Source organism: Mytilus californianus, unplaced genomic scaffold (genome assembly GCF_021869535.1).
Source record: "Mytilus californianus isolate M0D057914Y unplaced genomic scaffold, xbMytCali1.0.p SCAF_7, whole genome shotgun sequence".
Taxonomy (NCBI): domain Eukaryota; kingdom Metazoa; phylum Mollusca; class Bivalvia; order Mytilida; family Mytilidae; genus Mytilus; species Mytilus californianus.
In genome coordinates, this window is record NW_026262723.1 from 93,385,361 (window position 1) to 93,403,268 (window position 17,908).

The 17,908-nt window shown below is 31.9% G+C and overlaps 1 protein-coding gene across 1 annotated transcript; it reads right to left on the reverse strand.

The window, feature by feature from the left end:
- Nucleotides 1-2,044: 2,044 nt before the first annotated feature.
- LOC127708667 (chitotriosidase-1-like) lies at nt 2,045-16,009 on the reverse strand. Its single transcript, XM_052213751.1, has 13 exons — nt 15,858-16,009; nt 15,465-15,528; nt 14,806-14,913; nt 12,971-13,099; nt 12,041-12,215; nt 11,451-11,703; nt 10,876-11,000; nt 9,965-10,085; nt 8,681-8,869; nt 7,424-7,546; nt 6,697-7,096; nt 3,976-4,171; nt 2,045-2,136 (listed from the first exon to the last, which is right to left on the reverse strand). Coding segments are annotated over exons 1-13 (1,887 nt in total). The 5' UTR covers nt 15,861-16,009; the 3' UTR covers nt 2,045-2,135.
- Between the last annotated feature and the right edge of the window lie 1,899 nt (nt 16,010-17,908).

Genomic DNA, 17,908 nt, shown 5'->3' on the forward strand with positions numbered 1-17,908 from the left:
TTCATTAGCACTCCTCATTCGCAGTCTGATATAACTTGCTACCGTTGGCTGACTTAATCTCTCAACACTACAATTTTGAGATTCATATGAAGATGGTTCTGGGTGTAGAGGTTTGACCTCCGATTCTGTTTCCTGTATGGGAGTTCTCATCCGAGGTGTGTATAACCGTTTAGATATTTCTGTAGCTTTACTTCCCGACACAGTTCTGAATGCAGGTGCTTTCGGAATGTACGCTTTGTATTCCGGTACATATTCGTAGGTAATGAAATTAGAATTCGTTTTTACATCCACATAAACAGGCTTTCTGGCACTTTTTCGCTGATTGTCTACTTTCCGTTTCATTGTCCTGTTCTCTAAAGAAATGTTTGTGCTGTATATATTCCTAATGTTGTGTTTCTGAACAGATTGAAACCCTGTACTAAAAGCCATTACTATCCAACGCAAAAATGTCACAAGTTACAATAAAATGTATATGTAGTATTGTGCAAACATTGATAAATGTGAATCTATTGGCTTGATTTTTAAAATATACACTATTCACTTGTGCGAATAAACTTCCTTATTAAGTGAGTTGCTAAAGGTGAAAAAATGAGAAGATTGCATCAATATCTTCAATTATCAATCACTAAGGAAAACGTCAAATGCGTTAAGGGTCCTACAATTCATGTGTCTATAGCAAAAACAAACAAAAGATAAAGTTTGATAAATAGAAATACAAACATACTTATTAAAGGTACTATAGCATTCTGTATACCAATAAAGGAAAGTTTAAATATTTTTATCAATCATACTTAAAGAAAGCAAACGTGTCAGGCTATTTAAGTTAAATGCAAAATTAGAGAGAAATGACATTCAACAAATCGTTTGTGGTGTATCACGATTTATATTGTCATAAGTAATTGACATTTGTCTGGTAAACCAGTGTGTGCGCAGATTGTAAAACAGTTTATTTATTACAAGTGTTAAAACCCTTGCAGGTAGTAGATAACTTAAAATGAACATATAATAGCTGAACACATGAACAGAAAAGGGTAAAGATACCAAAGGGCAATTAAAAACTATAGGTTAAAGAAAAACAGACAATATAAACGTCGAAAAGAAAATCAAGTACACGAAACAATACACAGAAAACAAAAGAGTGAGCACCACTAACCAAACCAAAACCAGAGTTAACTAGATATTCCAGAATGGTAAGCAGTTCTTCCTCCACTGAAATAGTTCCTTAAACCAATGAAACACCAACTCAAATTCTAAAAGCGATGATGTAAGCATGTAAAACATAAAAACAAGTTTCTTTACCAATGTATCCTTTCTTTTCGTACCATAAGAAACAATCACATTTCTACCTGAACGTGGATGTTAAGCAAACCACAATTAATTAATATTTTTAATATCTGTTTTATTAGTAGGAATTGGCATGTTAAGTGATTATATCAAAAGGTGAAGAAAAGAGCAAGTTTGTCTATCAAATCAACACGAATAATAAATACTCTATGTTAGCAGCTACTTTAAATTTAATGAGTTAACAATCAATGATTTATTTACTTAATGTACAAAAATTGAGTTCTCAAATATGAAAAAATCGCATACTTCTTTTGCTGTACATGTTAGCAGCTACTTTAAATTTAATGAGTTAACAATCAATGATTTATTTACTTAATGTACAAAAATTGAGTTCTCAAATATGAAAAAATCGCATACTTCTTTTGCTGTACATTTCTGCAGAAAGTACTTGTAGTTGTCAAATTGACAACATTTGTGTTATTTTCTTATATTGAAACTTTGCAATAATATCAGGGGGTCCACAGAAGGGAAACGAATTTACATCCTATGTAAACATTAGACGATTTTGTTTATCAAAACACAGTTATATATAAATATACATATAAAATGGTTGTATCTTCTAAATTTGTTAAATTGTTGTAGAATTAGCACGACGTCTTGACTCTGGTAATACTTTTGTGAATACAGGTATGCTTGTGAGATATTCTTATGGTACTTGTGGAAAGTTGCACATTTTATAAAAATATCACACCACAAGTCATGTGTTCAATAATACATTTAGTATAATTTATTAAAAATAAATACAAAACCATTAACAAGTAACATGGTAAAAGTTAAAATCACTCTTTAAACCTGAAATATATAAAGATAAATAATACATTTAAATCGCACAAGGTAAAATAAGAAAATACATTGAATATACCTATTTTGTCGATAATTCATTTACAAGGCCATCGCTGTCTAGTGTCAATTTAAAGGAAAAGCTTCATAACCATTGATGTTAACTAGTTTTAATAAATAAATGTAAATTTGTTGTATTTTCCAACTAGACAGCAACCAAACAACACATAAACAAGAAAAGACACCTATAAACCAACATGCATTTTTCGTTGAATGTCTCCCTGTAATGTGTATAGCGTTGCTGTATGAACTCTTGTATGAATAAATAATAAATAAATTTTATTTTATTATTGTGTGTCCTAAGCCGTATATAGCAGAAATTTTAGAAATGTTTGGTGTTTAATGCTCTTCAACTTCGTAAATGGACTTGGCCTTTAAACTGTTATGGTTAGAGCGCCACAAATGAGTCTTAGGCAGACGAAACGCGAGCCTGGAGTACCAAATTATAGGCCTGGTATCTTCGAAGAGTTTGTATGTGCAGTATAGGGACTGATTTCAGAGGATAGTACGGTATGATTTAAAATCATCAGGTAAACTTTGTTGAGTTTACGTTCAGTAATTACGAGCATTATTTAGTACGGTATATAAACATAGATAATATATTTTCGTGTACTTATTATCATACCGTTATTTAAGAGTTAAGTGATTTTCTGTATATTACTTTTTTTTATTGTTTTCTTTTCTTTTATTGAAATTTTTTTTACTCCACAAAACGCGATTAGCAAGGTGAACGAGATCTAAAAAAAATAGGTTTAACCTAGTACTAGTAATCAAGATCTAAGTTGGAGGGTTGCTGCTTAAATGGAAGCTACTGGTCCAAGAGTTCCAAGTGGTAAATTTGAATTCACCCCTTTGAAAATTTTACGTACACCATCACGAGATGGTAGACTGTTATGGAATATGTGTTTCAAAGATGACGACGGATATGTTCCAATTGTCGTAACCACAATTCCGTCCTCTTTTCCTCGAATGTGACCTGGCGAATAAGACGTATTACCGGATTTGTACTTACATGAGCAACACGAAGGGTGCTACATGTGAAGCGAAATTTGCTTACCCTTCCAGGGCACTTGAGATCACCCCTTGTTTTGTTTAAAAGCGGTTCGTGTTGTCCTTGCTTAAGTTTTTAATGGTGTTCTTTGTTCTTTTTATTTTTTGAATGTCTGTCATTTTTATAACGGTAACAATCTCGTCTATCCTTTGTCATGGAAAATTTGCTTCAATTTCAAAATTGCATATTCGGTCAAGTTCCAAGGTTAGAAAATTTACATGAATTTTGTGATGTCTTAGTGTTAGATAAGAGAGAATTTCCAATCGCTATTGCTTGATGCCTTGCTAACCACTTGATTTAACTTATCAACATATTGTATAGGAGTAACACGACGGGTGTCGCATGTGGGACAGGATCTGCTTACCTTCCAGAGAACATGAGATCACCCCCGGATTTTGGTGGGGTTCGTGTTGCTCAGTCTTTAGTTTTCTATGTTATGTTTTGTGTACTGATGTTTGTCTTTTCATCTTTTTTTCGTTTTTTCGTCATGGCATTGTCCGTTTGTTTTCGACTTATGAGTTTGAATATCCCTTTGGTATCTTTCGCCTTTCTTGTAATTTGACGCCTCGGTGGCCTCGTGGAAATGTGCTTGCCTTGAGTTCAGACGCTCGTGAGTTGCAGTGGTGTCAAACCAAATATTCTAAAATAGGTATTTGCTGTTTCTACACTAATCATAAATCATTTTAAGTTCGGGCAAACTCTTCACTTTCACACACACGAAGACACATAGTCACACTTACTATTTATTTGTAGGTCGACCGTCATCGTCACAAGTCACAGAATCTGCCCAGTCACAAGTTATTTTCTTTGGATTAAATCTTAATTCACTTGGGCATCTATAATGGAATGTTCTTCCCATATGACATACAAAATATTTATTACAGTTATTTGGGTCTTGAAAATATCCAAACGGTTTTCGTCTACATGAGAATGAGTCTGAAAGAATAAAATCAGATCAAATTATTGAAAAACTTAAAAATACAGCAATTGTTTTAATGAGGCATTAATATTCATTTGTTCAACCAAAATGCATGCAGTATCACCTCGTCGTTTGACAACACTGCGAGGATGTATTTATCCTTTCGTTTTAAAACACTTGATATCTTTAAATGTCATTACCAGCAAGATATGCTTAAAAGTAATGTTACAATTGCATAAATATACAGTAAATTTTAACACATGTGCAAAACAGAGACAAGTGCAATGATATTACTTGGATTTAACTAAGCCCCGTTTTCAAAATAATTAATCTACCAAACAGTTGACTGGGGTGTCGAAATGTGGTCATCACTGATTTCTCCCGTCCGGCAGTAAAGCCCTAGCTAAAAAGGGGCGTCCGTTAAGCTGTGCGTTATGTATAAATACGCGGCCACGTCCGGTTGAAATGGGGACGTTAAATCCGATGCCTCGTGAAGTGTGATTGTCACGCTCTCTGCACGTTAAAGAATCCTTGCAACAACTCTCTGCGGGGTATGTATGTGGCCTGTTGCAAGACATAATTTTATACCAAATCCAGCATACCCTCGTTTTCCAGCGATAGTCCGTAGAACCTACCATTTGTAATAATTGTTAATTTTGTTCATGTTCAGAATATGCATGAAATATTGGCAATGGACATAAAACAAACAACAATCAATCAATCATTAAGAATGACAACCTCCTGTTTTGCTAATTTAGTTTAGAACATAAAATACTTCCACACTGACTGGTGAATTGAAATTTTGAGCAAGATACAGTTGCCTTTATACTGCTATATTATAAACTTATTTGATTAAAATGGTGTATGAAAATTAAAAATTAGTACAAGTTTTTAGTACTCAGGCTATTATCTGAATAATCGATATCTTATAGATGACCATCATGTCACATTCAAATTCAAATTCTTTATAACCTTGAACTTAATAGTTCATCGGTGTCAAAATAAAATTTCAAATTAAACAAGTAAACAGACAGAGAACGTTCATGTTATAATGTTGTCTCTGATTTCAAATGCAGTAAAATGTATTTTCTTAAATTATTTAACTGTTTGATGTTTTTTATACTTAAACGTTCAATAAGTTTCGTTACTGGCGTCAAATTTTAATAGAAAGGTTAACAGCTTAATCCCATCGCGTGCTCCCTGGTCTGTTTCTTCGTTATTTATCGGTTGCACATACAGAAAATATTTATTTTTAATGGAACTGGAATTATTTTGTATTACACATTTTGTTAGTCTTAGTAATAAAATTATGTTATTGTACTAAAAGAAGGTTGCCTCAGGAAAAACATTTTATTTAAATACAATATTTAAATTGCGAAATACGATGAAGGTAGCAACGTTAGAGAGTTATATATTATAGCTGATAAAAACTTACATGTTGGTTAAAGGCGGCATAACTCAATATATTTATGAGATGAAAAACTGATAGCTTACAGAAATTAATTTAGAAATTCGAAAAAAAAATGAATGGTGTTATTTGGAATATACCGTCATACGAACGAGATCTATATTTATTTCTTTCAAGAAAAGCCTTCGCATTTGAATTCGTTTACTTTTAACATGAACAATAGATTTTACAACTCTGATATACAATGAATATACAGCTGTTTGTATTAAGTTAATGAATACTTAAAAAAAAATAATGTCGAAATGCAATGTTATTTCAGCGGAAACAAAACCCCTCAAAATGCATTTAACCCCAATTTAGGAAACACAAATTATATCGTGACATATTCAACAATTCCATCCAATTTTTCAAGTGATTAAATGACAATTTTACACCAGAAATGATGAATATTTTTGGCTTTAATTCAACACATACTTCAAAGCTGCATCACTAAAGCTATTTTATTAAATGTTCAATCACACGCAGCTGGCATTTTGTTAAATATGAAAATTTCACGTTGTATGCATACTCTTTTCCATTTAATGTTTACTTCTTACTTTTTCTATATTTCAATTAGCCAAATGACTGCTTTTGTTGAATAAAACAACAAATATCCTCTAAAAAATGAAAATAACTATTTATAAATTCCATGCGTCCTAAGCGCTTTTCTGGATTTACCTTCACCAGGAACGCTCAAAGCCGAATATTTGAAAGCGAAGGATGTATAAAAACCGAAACAGTTAAATAGCTATATGACGGAAAATAAACCAAATAATATCCAAATAGCTCTTAACTGACACAAAAGTTACATATAATATTCTTTGATATGTGATAAAACTCTTATGTAGAGTTCTATGCATGTATTTAGACTAAATTTGATAATACAGCATCAGAAACTTGTAAGACGTGTTCATTGCAATACCTTATTACTGTAAAAGACATATACCCCTTTCCAAAACTTAAATCACTATCTAATTACAAAAAAAAAATCAACCGATACAAAAATGCTAGTTTTTTAATGTGATGACAAATCCTTTCAAGATGGATCTGTTTTCCTTGTTAAATCAACACCAATAGAATAACACCAATACTTACATTTTCCGTAAACCAGTTCGTTTGGTGCCCAGATTGGAGGAGGTGCTATTTTAGTGGGTGGGGTTTCGTAATGCAAATCAGCTGTCCACAGCTTTGTAGTAGCTTCTGGTATTGGAGACAATGTTGTCGGAGTTTTCATTGTTGTTGTTGTTGTTGCTGTTGTTGTTGTAACTGTTGTTGGAGTTATATGACGATGCGTTGTTGGTTTTGGTAATATTTTTCTGGTCGTATTTGACGTCAAATTTAATACTTTATCCCTTTCTATCTTTTGTAAGGTCGATGATAATGTGTGCGTCAGAGGAAATGGCACAACTGATGATGAGCATTTTTTACCAAAGTCGTCCAGAGATAAAGACCAGACCATGCTTCCACCATATCCTTCCCTGGCTATCCATTCCGCCTACAATTACTCCATAGTTTTAATATAGCGAAATAACTTGGAAATGATCAGTTGAAATAATCTTACATCTCTTACGGATCTTGGATTCATTTACAGAACTTTAATAAAGTTAGAGATTTAATAAACAGAGTAAAAAACTATGGTATTTTAGCAAATAAAGATAGGAATAAACAGAGATTCAATGAGGCAGCAGCATCCAAATGGAACAAGTTCGCCAGATCTATAGAAATCTAATAAAATATCAGCATATCTCTATTTAGTTACCATCTTTTTTTTACAAAAAGGGGTTCTAGCCCCCACTCTTTATACATCGTATATTCATTTTACCTTGGTTCTAATACTGTCCTCGTCATCATAGCCAATCCACAGATCTCCTTTCACATAGTAAGGTACCATTTGTTCTTCATCTCTGTATATCTTACCTTTCCCGTCATTTTGTAACTGACATATCTAATTTAGTATAATACAATAGTAATGTGAGGTGTTATACTGCTTCGTTTGTGAAATGGAAAATATAAAATATCAAAAGTAAAAAAAATATATAACGTTGAGAAGGACTTTAAATTTAGACTGTACCAAACACATAACCTGAAACTTAACAGATTATCACATATTTGATTCATTGCTATGTGTTCGAGTGAGTTAATGACCAAGTTGATTCATTGCTATGTGTTCGAGTGAGCCAATGACCAAGTTGATTCATTGATATGTGTTTGAGTGAGCCGATGACCAAGTTGATTCATTGCTATGTGTTCGAGTGAGTCAATGACCAAGTTGATTCATTGCAATGTGTTCGAGTGAGTCAATGACCAAGTTGATTCATTGCTATGTGTTCGAGTGAGCCAATGACCAAGTTGATTCATTGTTATGTGTTCGAGTGAGTCAATGACCAAGTTGATTCATTGCTATGTGTTCGTGTGAGCCAATGACTAAGTTGATTCATTGCTATTTGTTCAAGTAAGCCAATGACCAAGTTGATTCATGCGTCCGCAGCATTTTCTGGATATACCTTCACCGGGAACGCTCAAACACAAACACACTAAAAGCTAATGATTTATAAATACTTAAATACTTGAGTAGTTATATGACCTAAAGGAGACATTAAAAGCATTGCAAAATTTATCTTAAAGTGAAAATATTAGGATTTTTTGGTGCTTCTTCTCCGAACATTTCATATATATTTGGCTTTGAAAACTTTTGATCTCGTCCGTACCTAATGGTTATTTCCGTAACACATGTTGTACGCACCATGGGGATCATATTGGTTTTTTCTGTCCTCAGTATGTATACATTACAAAAAGTTCACCTGCTTTATCTTAGACTTTCTTTAAAATAACTTACATTTTTATGAGGTTTTCCTTTACTTATTAGAAAAACATTTTATTTAGAGCTATGCATTTATGAAACATTATTTAATTATTTCGACTTTACTAGAGAAATCTTTGTCATGCAGTTGTCACACATTAAATGTGAAGTTGTGAAACAGTCTATAATCATTTGTACATTACATAGTTTTGAAGGTCTATTCATGTATAATACACAATATCATTTTTATTTTACTCCTAAGTTATTGACAAACACTACCTCATAATAGGAATAAAATCCTATTTCCTGCGTAAATGATCCCTTTGGACCAGGTCCAGTGACTGGTGCGCCAATGCCAAAATTATTAACGGGATCTGCCAGGACAAATGACCGACCGTACGTTGCTACTCCAATATTCAGTTTATGTTTAGGTGTGCCTTTAGAAACCCAGTACTTTGCTGCTTTCTCCTGAAAAAAAAAATTCAGTATTTCACAGATAAATGGTGATTATTATTACAAGTTCATTGTGCATACCTTGCATGAACTATTATATAATTAGTATCCAAAAATTACTTGATACCAATAAAATTCTGGAAACCGGCCAAAAAATAAATAAAATGTTCAGTCAAAAGTGGACAATTTTGAAACCTATAAATGAACGGGAAAATCTTAAACTTCTATAGTATATATAAATGTATGTAATTAATGTGTTTCTTGGTGTATGCTATTTTAATATTTTGATTGATTGACATCCAGTAATGCATATTTAGAGTTATAAGAACATTATATAATGTCATGTCATAATTGTTTTAGGTAATACACAATTACCAAAACTCGTTCAAATTAATTGCACATTACCAAATTATAAGTTTATTCAGTGCACCCATGTTTTACGTAATTGTCACGATGTTCTTGAAATTGTTATGTATAAACTGACTGAAACATGAAAAAAGTCTCAGACTCATGTTAATTAAATAATTCCTTGGTTTTTTTTTCTAAACTTAAATTCGATTCGACAAATTAAATGAATGCCTGAACAGTTTAATATGCTTCTTCAAAACAGATGCCACAGAATGTAATCATTTTTATTTGTAGAAAGGATAAAATCAGATTGGTGATAAAAAAAAAAGCAAACAAAAAAGACTTTAAGACAGATATTGCCGCTACACTAACATTTTTCATGATTAATAATTGTAGAATGTGGTACTGGTCCTACAACATACAATGATCCACCGAAATGGTTCTTATTATACATACGTTACAGCTACACCGTACGACTACGGGCCAATTCTGGCTGTTTTGTATGGAATGTTGTGTTCGTTTGTTTCTTCTGAAACACCTTTATGATTCCCCGGCAGTTTTAAATATAAGGAGTTGGCTCTATCCTTATTTTCCAACGATTTTTTGCAGTATTCCTTGTAATTGATTGTCTGCGAGTGAGTTTTTCGTAGACATTTTTGTTTTCCCTGTAATATGGTCAATTAACTACTCCACTAATTTCTGATAAAACAAGCCTGCTGTTTTTGTGTTTTTATTTCATAATATAATTAAGCAAAGACTTACAGTGTTCATGTTAGCAGAACCTGAATCCTTACTGCTACCAAACAATGGACTATTATGACCTGTTTTCCGTTCCCAACCTCCATGAAAATCGTATGACATTAAGTTGAGGAAGTCCAGATATCTGCATAAATGAACAATATGTATGTTATTTTTATGATTTTGTAAAATACATGTTGACATAATTAAACTAACGATACAGTTCATTTTACCATTTCCCTTTCCTAGACTGCACGATATCTAAGTTCATTTTACCATTTCATTCCAATAAATATTGGTACAAATGAATGTTTCGTCGACAAAGAAACAAGAAATTAGTAATGTTGTAAAAAAGTACAATTAAAGTTATTGATATAGACCAGAATTAACTGTTAATAACTGTTTCTGCTTTTGTCATTAACAAGCGTGTTTACTTCAATGTCATCTTTTTGTCGGCTATACTTTTGCTTGAGCGTTTCTGTTTATCCGTTAACCATCCCTCGATCAATTATTTGGTATTTTAAGATTTCTCACTAAAACATTGAATCCTCTTCAACATGGATAGGTCGAAAAATGTTAAAGAGAGGATGTATGGTGGATATACAAACCTAATACAATACAATCAAAAAGTTTATATGCCAAAGAGAAGTATTTGTATTGTTGTTCTTTATCTTTATAATTTTTTAAAAGTCTTTCATTCATAATAGATAGACTCGCCCATTCGGTTGAATTCGTTCTGTTTAGGAATGTTTACTAATATATTTGGCGCTCTGTATGAAGGTTCTTTTAAAATGCGCTTTGTATGCAGTATATATCGTATCCCACATCCACCACCTTTCTACCAGTAGGAACCGCCGCTGAAACTTGTTATTCACGACTGTGCGCTGTGTACACAGTATCTTTTTATTTATGATTTAGATATGTACTTAACTTACTTAGATAGTGTTGGTATATCGTATCCCGAATCTACCACCTTTCTACCAGTAGGAACCGCCGCTGAAACTAGTAGTCTACGACGTAAAGATTTCTGTGCCTCCATATCAAAAGCCTCTTTTATTTCCTACATATAAACAGAGCAAGCAATGAAAAGCTGTTCTTATTGTAAACAGGGTCTTTATGATACTAATATTATTTTTAGGGGACGATCAGTTGATTTTTCGGAGGGGGTTGAAAATGAATAAGTTGCCCGTATAAGAAATGAAAATAGGTAACTTTGCACAAAGCAGGATGAAAATGAATATTCTACAACACAAAATGAAGGAAACATTTGAACAAAAGTGAAAAAAATAAGAATGCATAGCATCAGATGAAAACAAAGAATCAATCCAGAAAAAAAAATCATCCTGCTCCCCCCCCCGAAAATCAAATGCTCGTCCCCTTATTATAATGAGACGAAAAGGTACAAATAAATAGATAAATGTGTTTTTAAACGAAGTTAAAACAAATCTCAAAGTTGAAGGTGGTAATGGGAAAAGCACAACACTTGTGGAAAGAAAAAGACTTGAATTACCTTAACAAGGAGAGCAAATTTAGGTTTATCCTCCATTTTTCCTTGTCTAAGAGTTGGATATTCCCAGTCGATATCTAATCCATCAAAGTTATGTTTACGTAAAAATTCCATCGTAGACAATATAAACGTCATTCGGTTTTCTGGTGTTGCCACCATATCAGAAAAAGCTTTACTGCCTGCATTCCATCCACCTATAGCTAACATTGTCTTAACTCCCCGTGTTTTATTCTTTTTTCCATTGAATTCTTTATACCTGAAAACTCAAATAAAAAACAGTCAATTGAATTATATAATGTATATCCACGATTTAATATAATTTTGAAGATATTGTTTTTATGTATCTAAAACCTTACTATAAGATCAAACTTCTTTGGGTGAATCTTCATAAAATATCTATCATTCATAGAAATGATTGGCTAATATGTTTATTAAAGGATGCATTTTCCGTTGAATAGCTGCAGAATACATGAAATGATAAATTTTGTTTGGTCTTGTATGGTCGGCCACTTAATAGTTTTGATCTTTTTTTTTACCATAACAATGTCAATTACAAATCGTACAACACAATGTTTACAATTACAATGACGTACATTTTTTCATCATTATACTCTGTAAAAACCAATTTCTTGCCTTCCAATCTGGCAAATGCATATACGATATGTGTACAGAGATCTGGGTTGATATTATCGGGTGTAAATTTGGCTTCATTATTACGATACTGTGCCCAGTTGGTGAAGTAGCATATTCTTCGAAATGTCTTTATTTCTGAAAAATAATCCAAAATATCAAAACTTGCTCAAAGTGTTCTTCTAATCAAACATAAAGCACGAAGATATTTATTTTTTTCAACTGTTAGTAGACATTTCTACCAAAATGTTACTGGTTGATCATAATATACAAATTAAATCTTTGTAAACCAAAATAATCCTCAAAATGCATCTTGTCCTTTTCCTAATTGTTGGTAAACTCTAAAATTAACGTAGTTATCTAACATATCTCCAGGGCATTAAATAAATTATTTTTGCAATATTCAACGTCAAAATAGGAAAATGAATACTGGTGGTGTCTATGCATTTTTATCCACCATAGATCACAAACATTGCTTGAATCTTAGAAATACCTTTAGATGACCCTTTTGACATTTTATTGCCCCCTTGGTAGCCAGCTTAGAAGTCAGTGTTTCGGTACTGGCATGTTTAATAACATACTTTTCTTAAATTTAAGAAATACAAACAGCATTAAGAAACTAAGGTTTCTACTCCCTCAGGAAAAGTTGATCTTACCGAGATGGATTTTGCTATTATTTTTAGGTCCCTATTGGTCATATAGCTCTTTACGTGTTTCGGAACTTATAAATCCTTGAATTTTAAATGTTTGGCTTTGTGCGTTTCTGATGAAGGCAAACCCAGAAAAACGCTTCTGACGCATACAATTTATATAGTGTTAATTCATTTTATGGCATATTCTTATTTTTAAATAACTAAAGCCCATGTCGTTAAGATTTTATATTTTCTTATTACCACACTGTTCATCCGTCCCATCTAAACAGTCTTGATCGCCATCACAAACAAAAGCATTGTTCACACAGACTCCATTACTACACTGAAAATTATCATCCGGGCATCCTCTGGTGTTATCATTTGTTCTTCCTAAAAAATACCAAAACCCATCATTCTGGTTTATATCTTCTAATTGAATCGCCGTCTTTATCGCACTAAATTTAGCCTCAATATTTATCTTATATCACGAAACTTATCAATGGAACTTAAAGAGGTTTAATTGTCGATCATTTTGTATTAACGAACATTTGTAGATTCCAGCCATTCAAAATGGTGGCCCAAGGCATGTCAATTATGACGGTAGACTTAAGCCAATGAAAAAGTTGTTACATCAAGATTAAAATTAAGAATTTAAGACCACCAACTATTTCATATAGGGTCGGCACGCATGGTCACCGATTTTCCTGAAATTTAGCCTGACAATATAATCAGATGCAAAAGTAAGAAAAATGCATTAGCAAAATATACAGTTTTGCATCCACCCCCATTTAAGTTGTGGTTATAATTATAAATTATTCATGTCTCTAGTCAATAACTTACAATAAAATGTTTGGGATTCCGGTCGCTAGGATGATTGCTATGGAAACCAAAATGTGTCATTTTTGTTTTTTGTCTTTAGAAATTCGACCATGTTATTAAGATAACCCGAAAACAGTGATTACTATTGAATGACTATGATGTGAAACTATGAAGGAATAAATAACCTTCAATTTGACCCAAGGTCAAAGGTCATTGATGACCTTGACCTTTGATCATGCATATATTAATTGGATTTTGTAAGAAAAGATAATAGAAAGACGCAAACAATACATGAGAAAAGTCCTTAGCAACCATTCATTTATAGTGGAAAAGGGCCTAGCAACCATTCATTTTATTGGAAAAGTGCCTAGTAACCACTTATTTATATTGGAAAAGTGCCTATATATTTTTCGAATACAATGAAAACTCCATTATTTTAATCAGTGATGCCACCTTCTCCACTAATTATAAGAATTGATTTTTATCATTTATCCAACCAATTAAATGCTATATTTTAATGAAAAAATGTTACAATATTCATCAAGATTGAAATGTGTGCATGATAACTGCTTGAAGTTGGTCATTTTTTTACGTCAAAATATGCAATTTTGAGCCATAGTCCAAGGAGACCCATAACCATGGCAACGGGGACATAAACATTTTATTTATCATTTTATCAACATATTTCTTATATGTTTATTGATAGCTACAAACAAACAAAATTTCAAGAAGATCTGAGACTATGTGTGCCGCAACTCGGTTGTTGGTTACATATAATTGCTATTAAGGTGGGACTTTTATATTATCAGATTACGAGCTTAAAGAGCTTTCTCTCAGTAACTGATATAATCTTAGTAACGGTATTTCAAGCTATACAATGTTCCGGTCCCATGTAAAGTGCCCAAATCAGGATGTTCGTTACTGATATCTTCTTGTTGATGATAGATCTATCTATAACACAACATGTCTATATGTACTTGGCAAATCCCAGTTCAAAGGTATCGCGCTTTTACTGCTGTTCTTCATCTCAAAGTCACCGTAAGGTTCAGCACGAACCAAACGCTTACATATCACTGCAAGTCCGCCTGAAGCACTCATTGAATTTCACAGGAAGCAAACAACGACATCTCAATGCAAGTTTGGACGGCGTAAAATCTATCAGATACACAGAGGATATGAAAATTGGTCCAAGTAAAAACTCGACAATTGTCAACTCTATTCAGCGAGTAACCTCAGTTTTAGTATAGAATTTGATATAGATGTGATATTAGACTTACGACAGGATTCTTCGTCTGAACTATCAGAGCAGTCTGGATCATTGTCACACACCCACTGTTTCGGTATACAAGTACCGGTCTTGCATCTGAACTGGGTTTCCAAACAGTCTTCAAATTCAGAAAACAAATCATTATAATATAATCACTGTCAGAAGATCATCTTAAATGGTTTTTGAATAACCCAGCAGTGACACAAACAAAATCATTACCATTCGCCCGCTATCATATCAGAATTATAACATACTATAGTATTTGAAGTGGGTTTCTAGACAAATAAGAAATAAAAAGTGAATAAGTTTTATTCTCTTTTTTGTATTTCAGTAGTTTAAGAATAAGTATTACGATAACATCGTCATCAGTCTTATATATACATGTGTGTGATTGAATAAATTTAAATGAGTCACCTTAAATGTTTATTGTATAAACTGCTGGTTTTGTTGTTGATGAAAATTAAAATTGATGAAAACTGTCATTAGTTTGAGTCTTTCTCGGTAAAAATCTCACGGAGTCTTCAATGTCCAATGTTTATTCGACAAAATGTGTTCATGTCCAAATAGAATTACGTATATGTTGAAGCTCAGCTTTAAATGATTACTTAGCATAAATGATAAATTAATGCCATCAATTTTGATTTGTGAAATATAAAATTCTATACATACCTTGCTGTGCTTTTAAATGTCCTATTTGAATAATTACAATGAATAAAACTTTAAGTCCCAATTCCTGAAAATAAATTAAAAGCATTGCGTAAATCTATGTTTTCTAGTATGGAAACTGTTTGCTTATGTCAAAATATATTATACCAAAGGTGACCTGTAGGAAATTTTATAATTATTTTTAATATCAAAAACAAGAATCTGAATGAAACTTTCTTTCAATCGACAGTATATATATATATCACTAGAAACATGTGTTATAAAAATGAGCATGTAAAAAAAATATTTTCAAACTGATATAAATAAGATATTATAACTTGAGTACCAAGAGATTTTCAAAAAAAAATCCAGTATCTTATCATGATTAATAAATGATTAAATAAAATTGATTCTTACCATCTCATTAAAATAAACTCAATTTTAAGCAAAGTTCATTCAATCCGAATTTGCATTTTTCCAACAATAAAGACAACAATATATAAAAATGTTACCAATTAGTGTTATTTCTTAAGTAGAAAAACATGTCGGCAATTTGGAATCATAAAAAACGATCCCATTTTGTTAACTGGTTTGTACATATGCCAATTTACTGAAAAACTGTGGCTTGATATAAATAATACAAATAGACTACACAACGTTACACATTATGCTACATCGGATTTCCTTGTCGCACACCACTTCAGTTCAATACACTTTGATAAACGACCGCTAATAGGCTATAAAAATGTCAAAAGTACATGTAAATTACATTTATAATAATTACCTATAATTACCAAAAAACGTGTGTTTGCATATTTTTGTTCAGAAATTTTACTCAACCATTATATTATTATGTGTGTCAATTGCATACATTAGATGTTTATATTTATTCGTCAACATAAAAACTAATTTTTCATGCAAATGAAAATAAAAAAAAATACATCCACAAGTAAGAAACATGTATCAATATTGTTTTTAATAAATGCTTTCATTCCATTGCAAGACACCAGAGTGGATTGATCCGAAGTAAAGACAACGAAAGTGAGGAATCATTAATTTCTAATAAAATAAATATATTTTGGAAGGACACAAGAACTGAATACGTCAAGTTTGATGAATTGCAAATTGTTTATTTAATAACGTTTATAGGAGTTTATATCTATTTGTATTTGAAAGTTATGTAAACGGCAAAAACTTTCAATATTTGATAAATTACATGAATTTGTAGTTTTGCTGACGTGTTAAAACATGAAGCAATTTAGGGAAATACAAAAAGTAAATTAATTTTTAAGGTAATGATTGCAAAACCATAATTTGAAAACAGACTCAAATGAACTTAATTATCTCGGTATGGATTGGAAACTTTACTAAATGTCTCTAAATTCAGACTCAACACTCAAGATGCTTTATAAACCTTAGACACAACGTGTAAAAAAGGATGATAACATGTTTTACAATTTAACGAGAAGTATTACAATTTACTTGTATGGATATATTTATACATATAAGAATGCAGCATCTAATACAGTTGTATTTCTGTTTGTTTAGAGTCACAAAAAATTTAAGAATATTGATATTTTATCTTCATTCAAACTGTTCACATAATCTGGAGGATATGTATTTTTTTCTAATAACCTTGACTTGATTATGGTTACAAACGAAGAAATACTTGACTGATTCAAATCCCCCTTTTACGATACCTGGCAATCTTGTTCGTTTCTATCAACATTTCAAAATTTGAACACCAAATAAATGTTTAAACTTTCTACACTGGCACAAAATATTCTCCAGCGGTTTTTTATTTTTTAAGAGTAAACATCAGAACGCGACGATGCGCATTTTTAAAAATATCAATGTTTTACATACTGATCATAGAACCTTTGTTTTACAATTGACTTCGATACTTGTTTTTGACATGTAATTGATCATTCAATATATAATACTACATTCATCAAAGATTGATTTTACGTAAGTTATCCATTTTAACGTTGTAATTATAACACTAACCTTTACACAATACTTTTGATCTTCTGATAGTTTATTTTAGTCACATATACATTTGTAAGAAGCTATTTCAAAACCATAACATGGTAAGAAAATGTTTTGCGGTCCTTGGTTTATTAGATTTTTATTTTACGTGTTCTATATACACTTTATAACTGCAGACGGAGGCGCTATGATAAGAGCACTTATTTTACCCCTAAAAGTGCAGAAGTAGTAATCCTATTCAAGCCTTTCAAATTTATGTTAATTTCATTGATAAATGAACAAGTAACTGTGACTTGACTGTAAGTGTTGCTCTCAACCTATTGCAACTTATTCAAAATTTTGACCAAATTGCAATTTGTTTTATAAAACCAAACTGTTCAACTGGTCAGAAATTTGATCAAACTGCTGTAGAAAACCACAGTCAAGTCGTGAAAGTGCAAGGTGATGAAATAAAGCATACTTACAATCCTTTAAGACTT

What these genes read in the sequence shown, in the direction of transcription:
- LOC127708667 (XM_052213751.1), bottom strand. An exon ending in AGGACAGTATTAGAACCAAG is followed by an intron (nt 7,097 to 7,423) that starts GTAAAATGAATA and finishes GAGTAATTGTAG; the next exon opens with GCGGAATGGATAGCCAGGGA. An exon ending in CGAACTGGTTTACGGAAAAT is followed by an intron (nt 4,172 to 6,696) that starts GTAAGTATTGGT and finishes TTATTCTTTCAG; the next exon opens with ACTCATTCTCATGTAGACGA.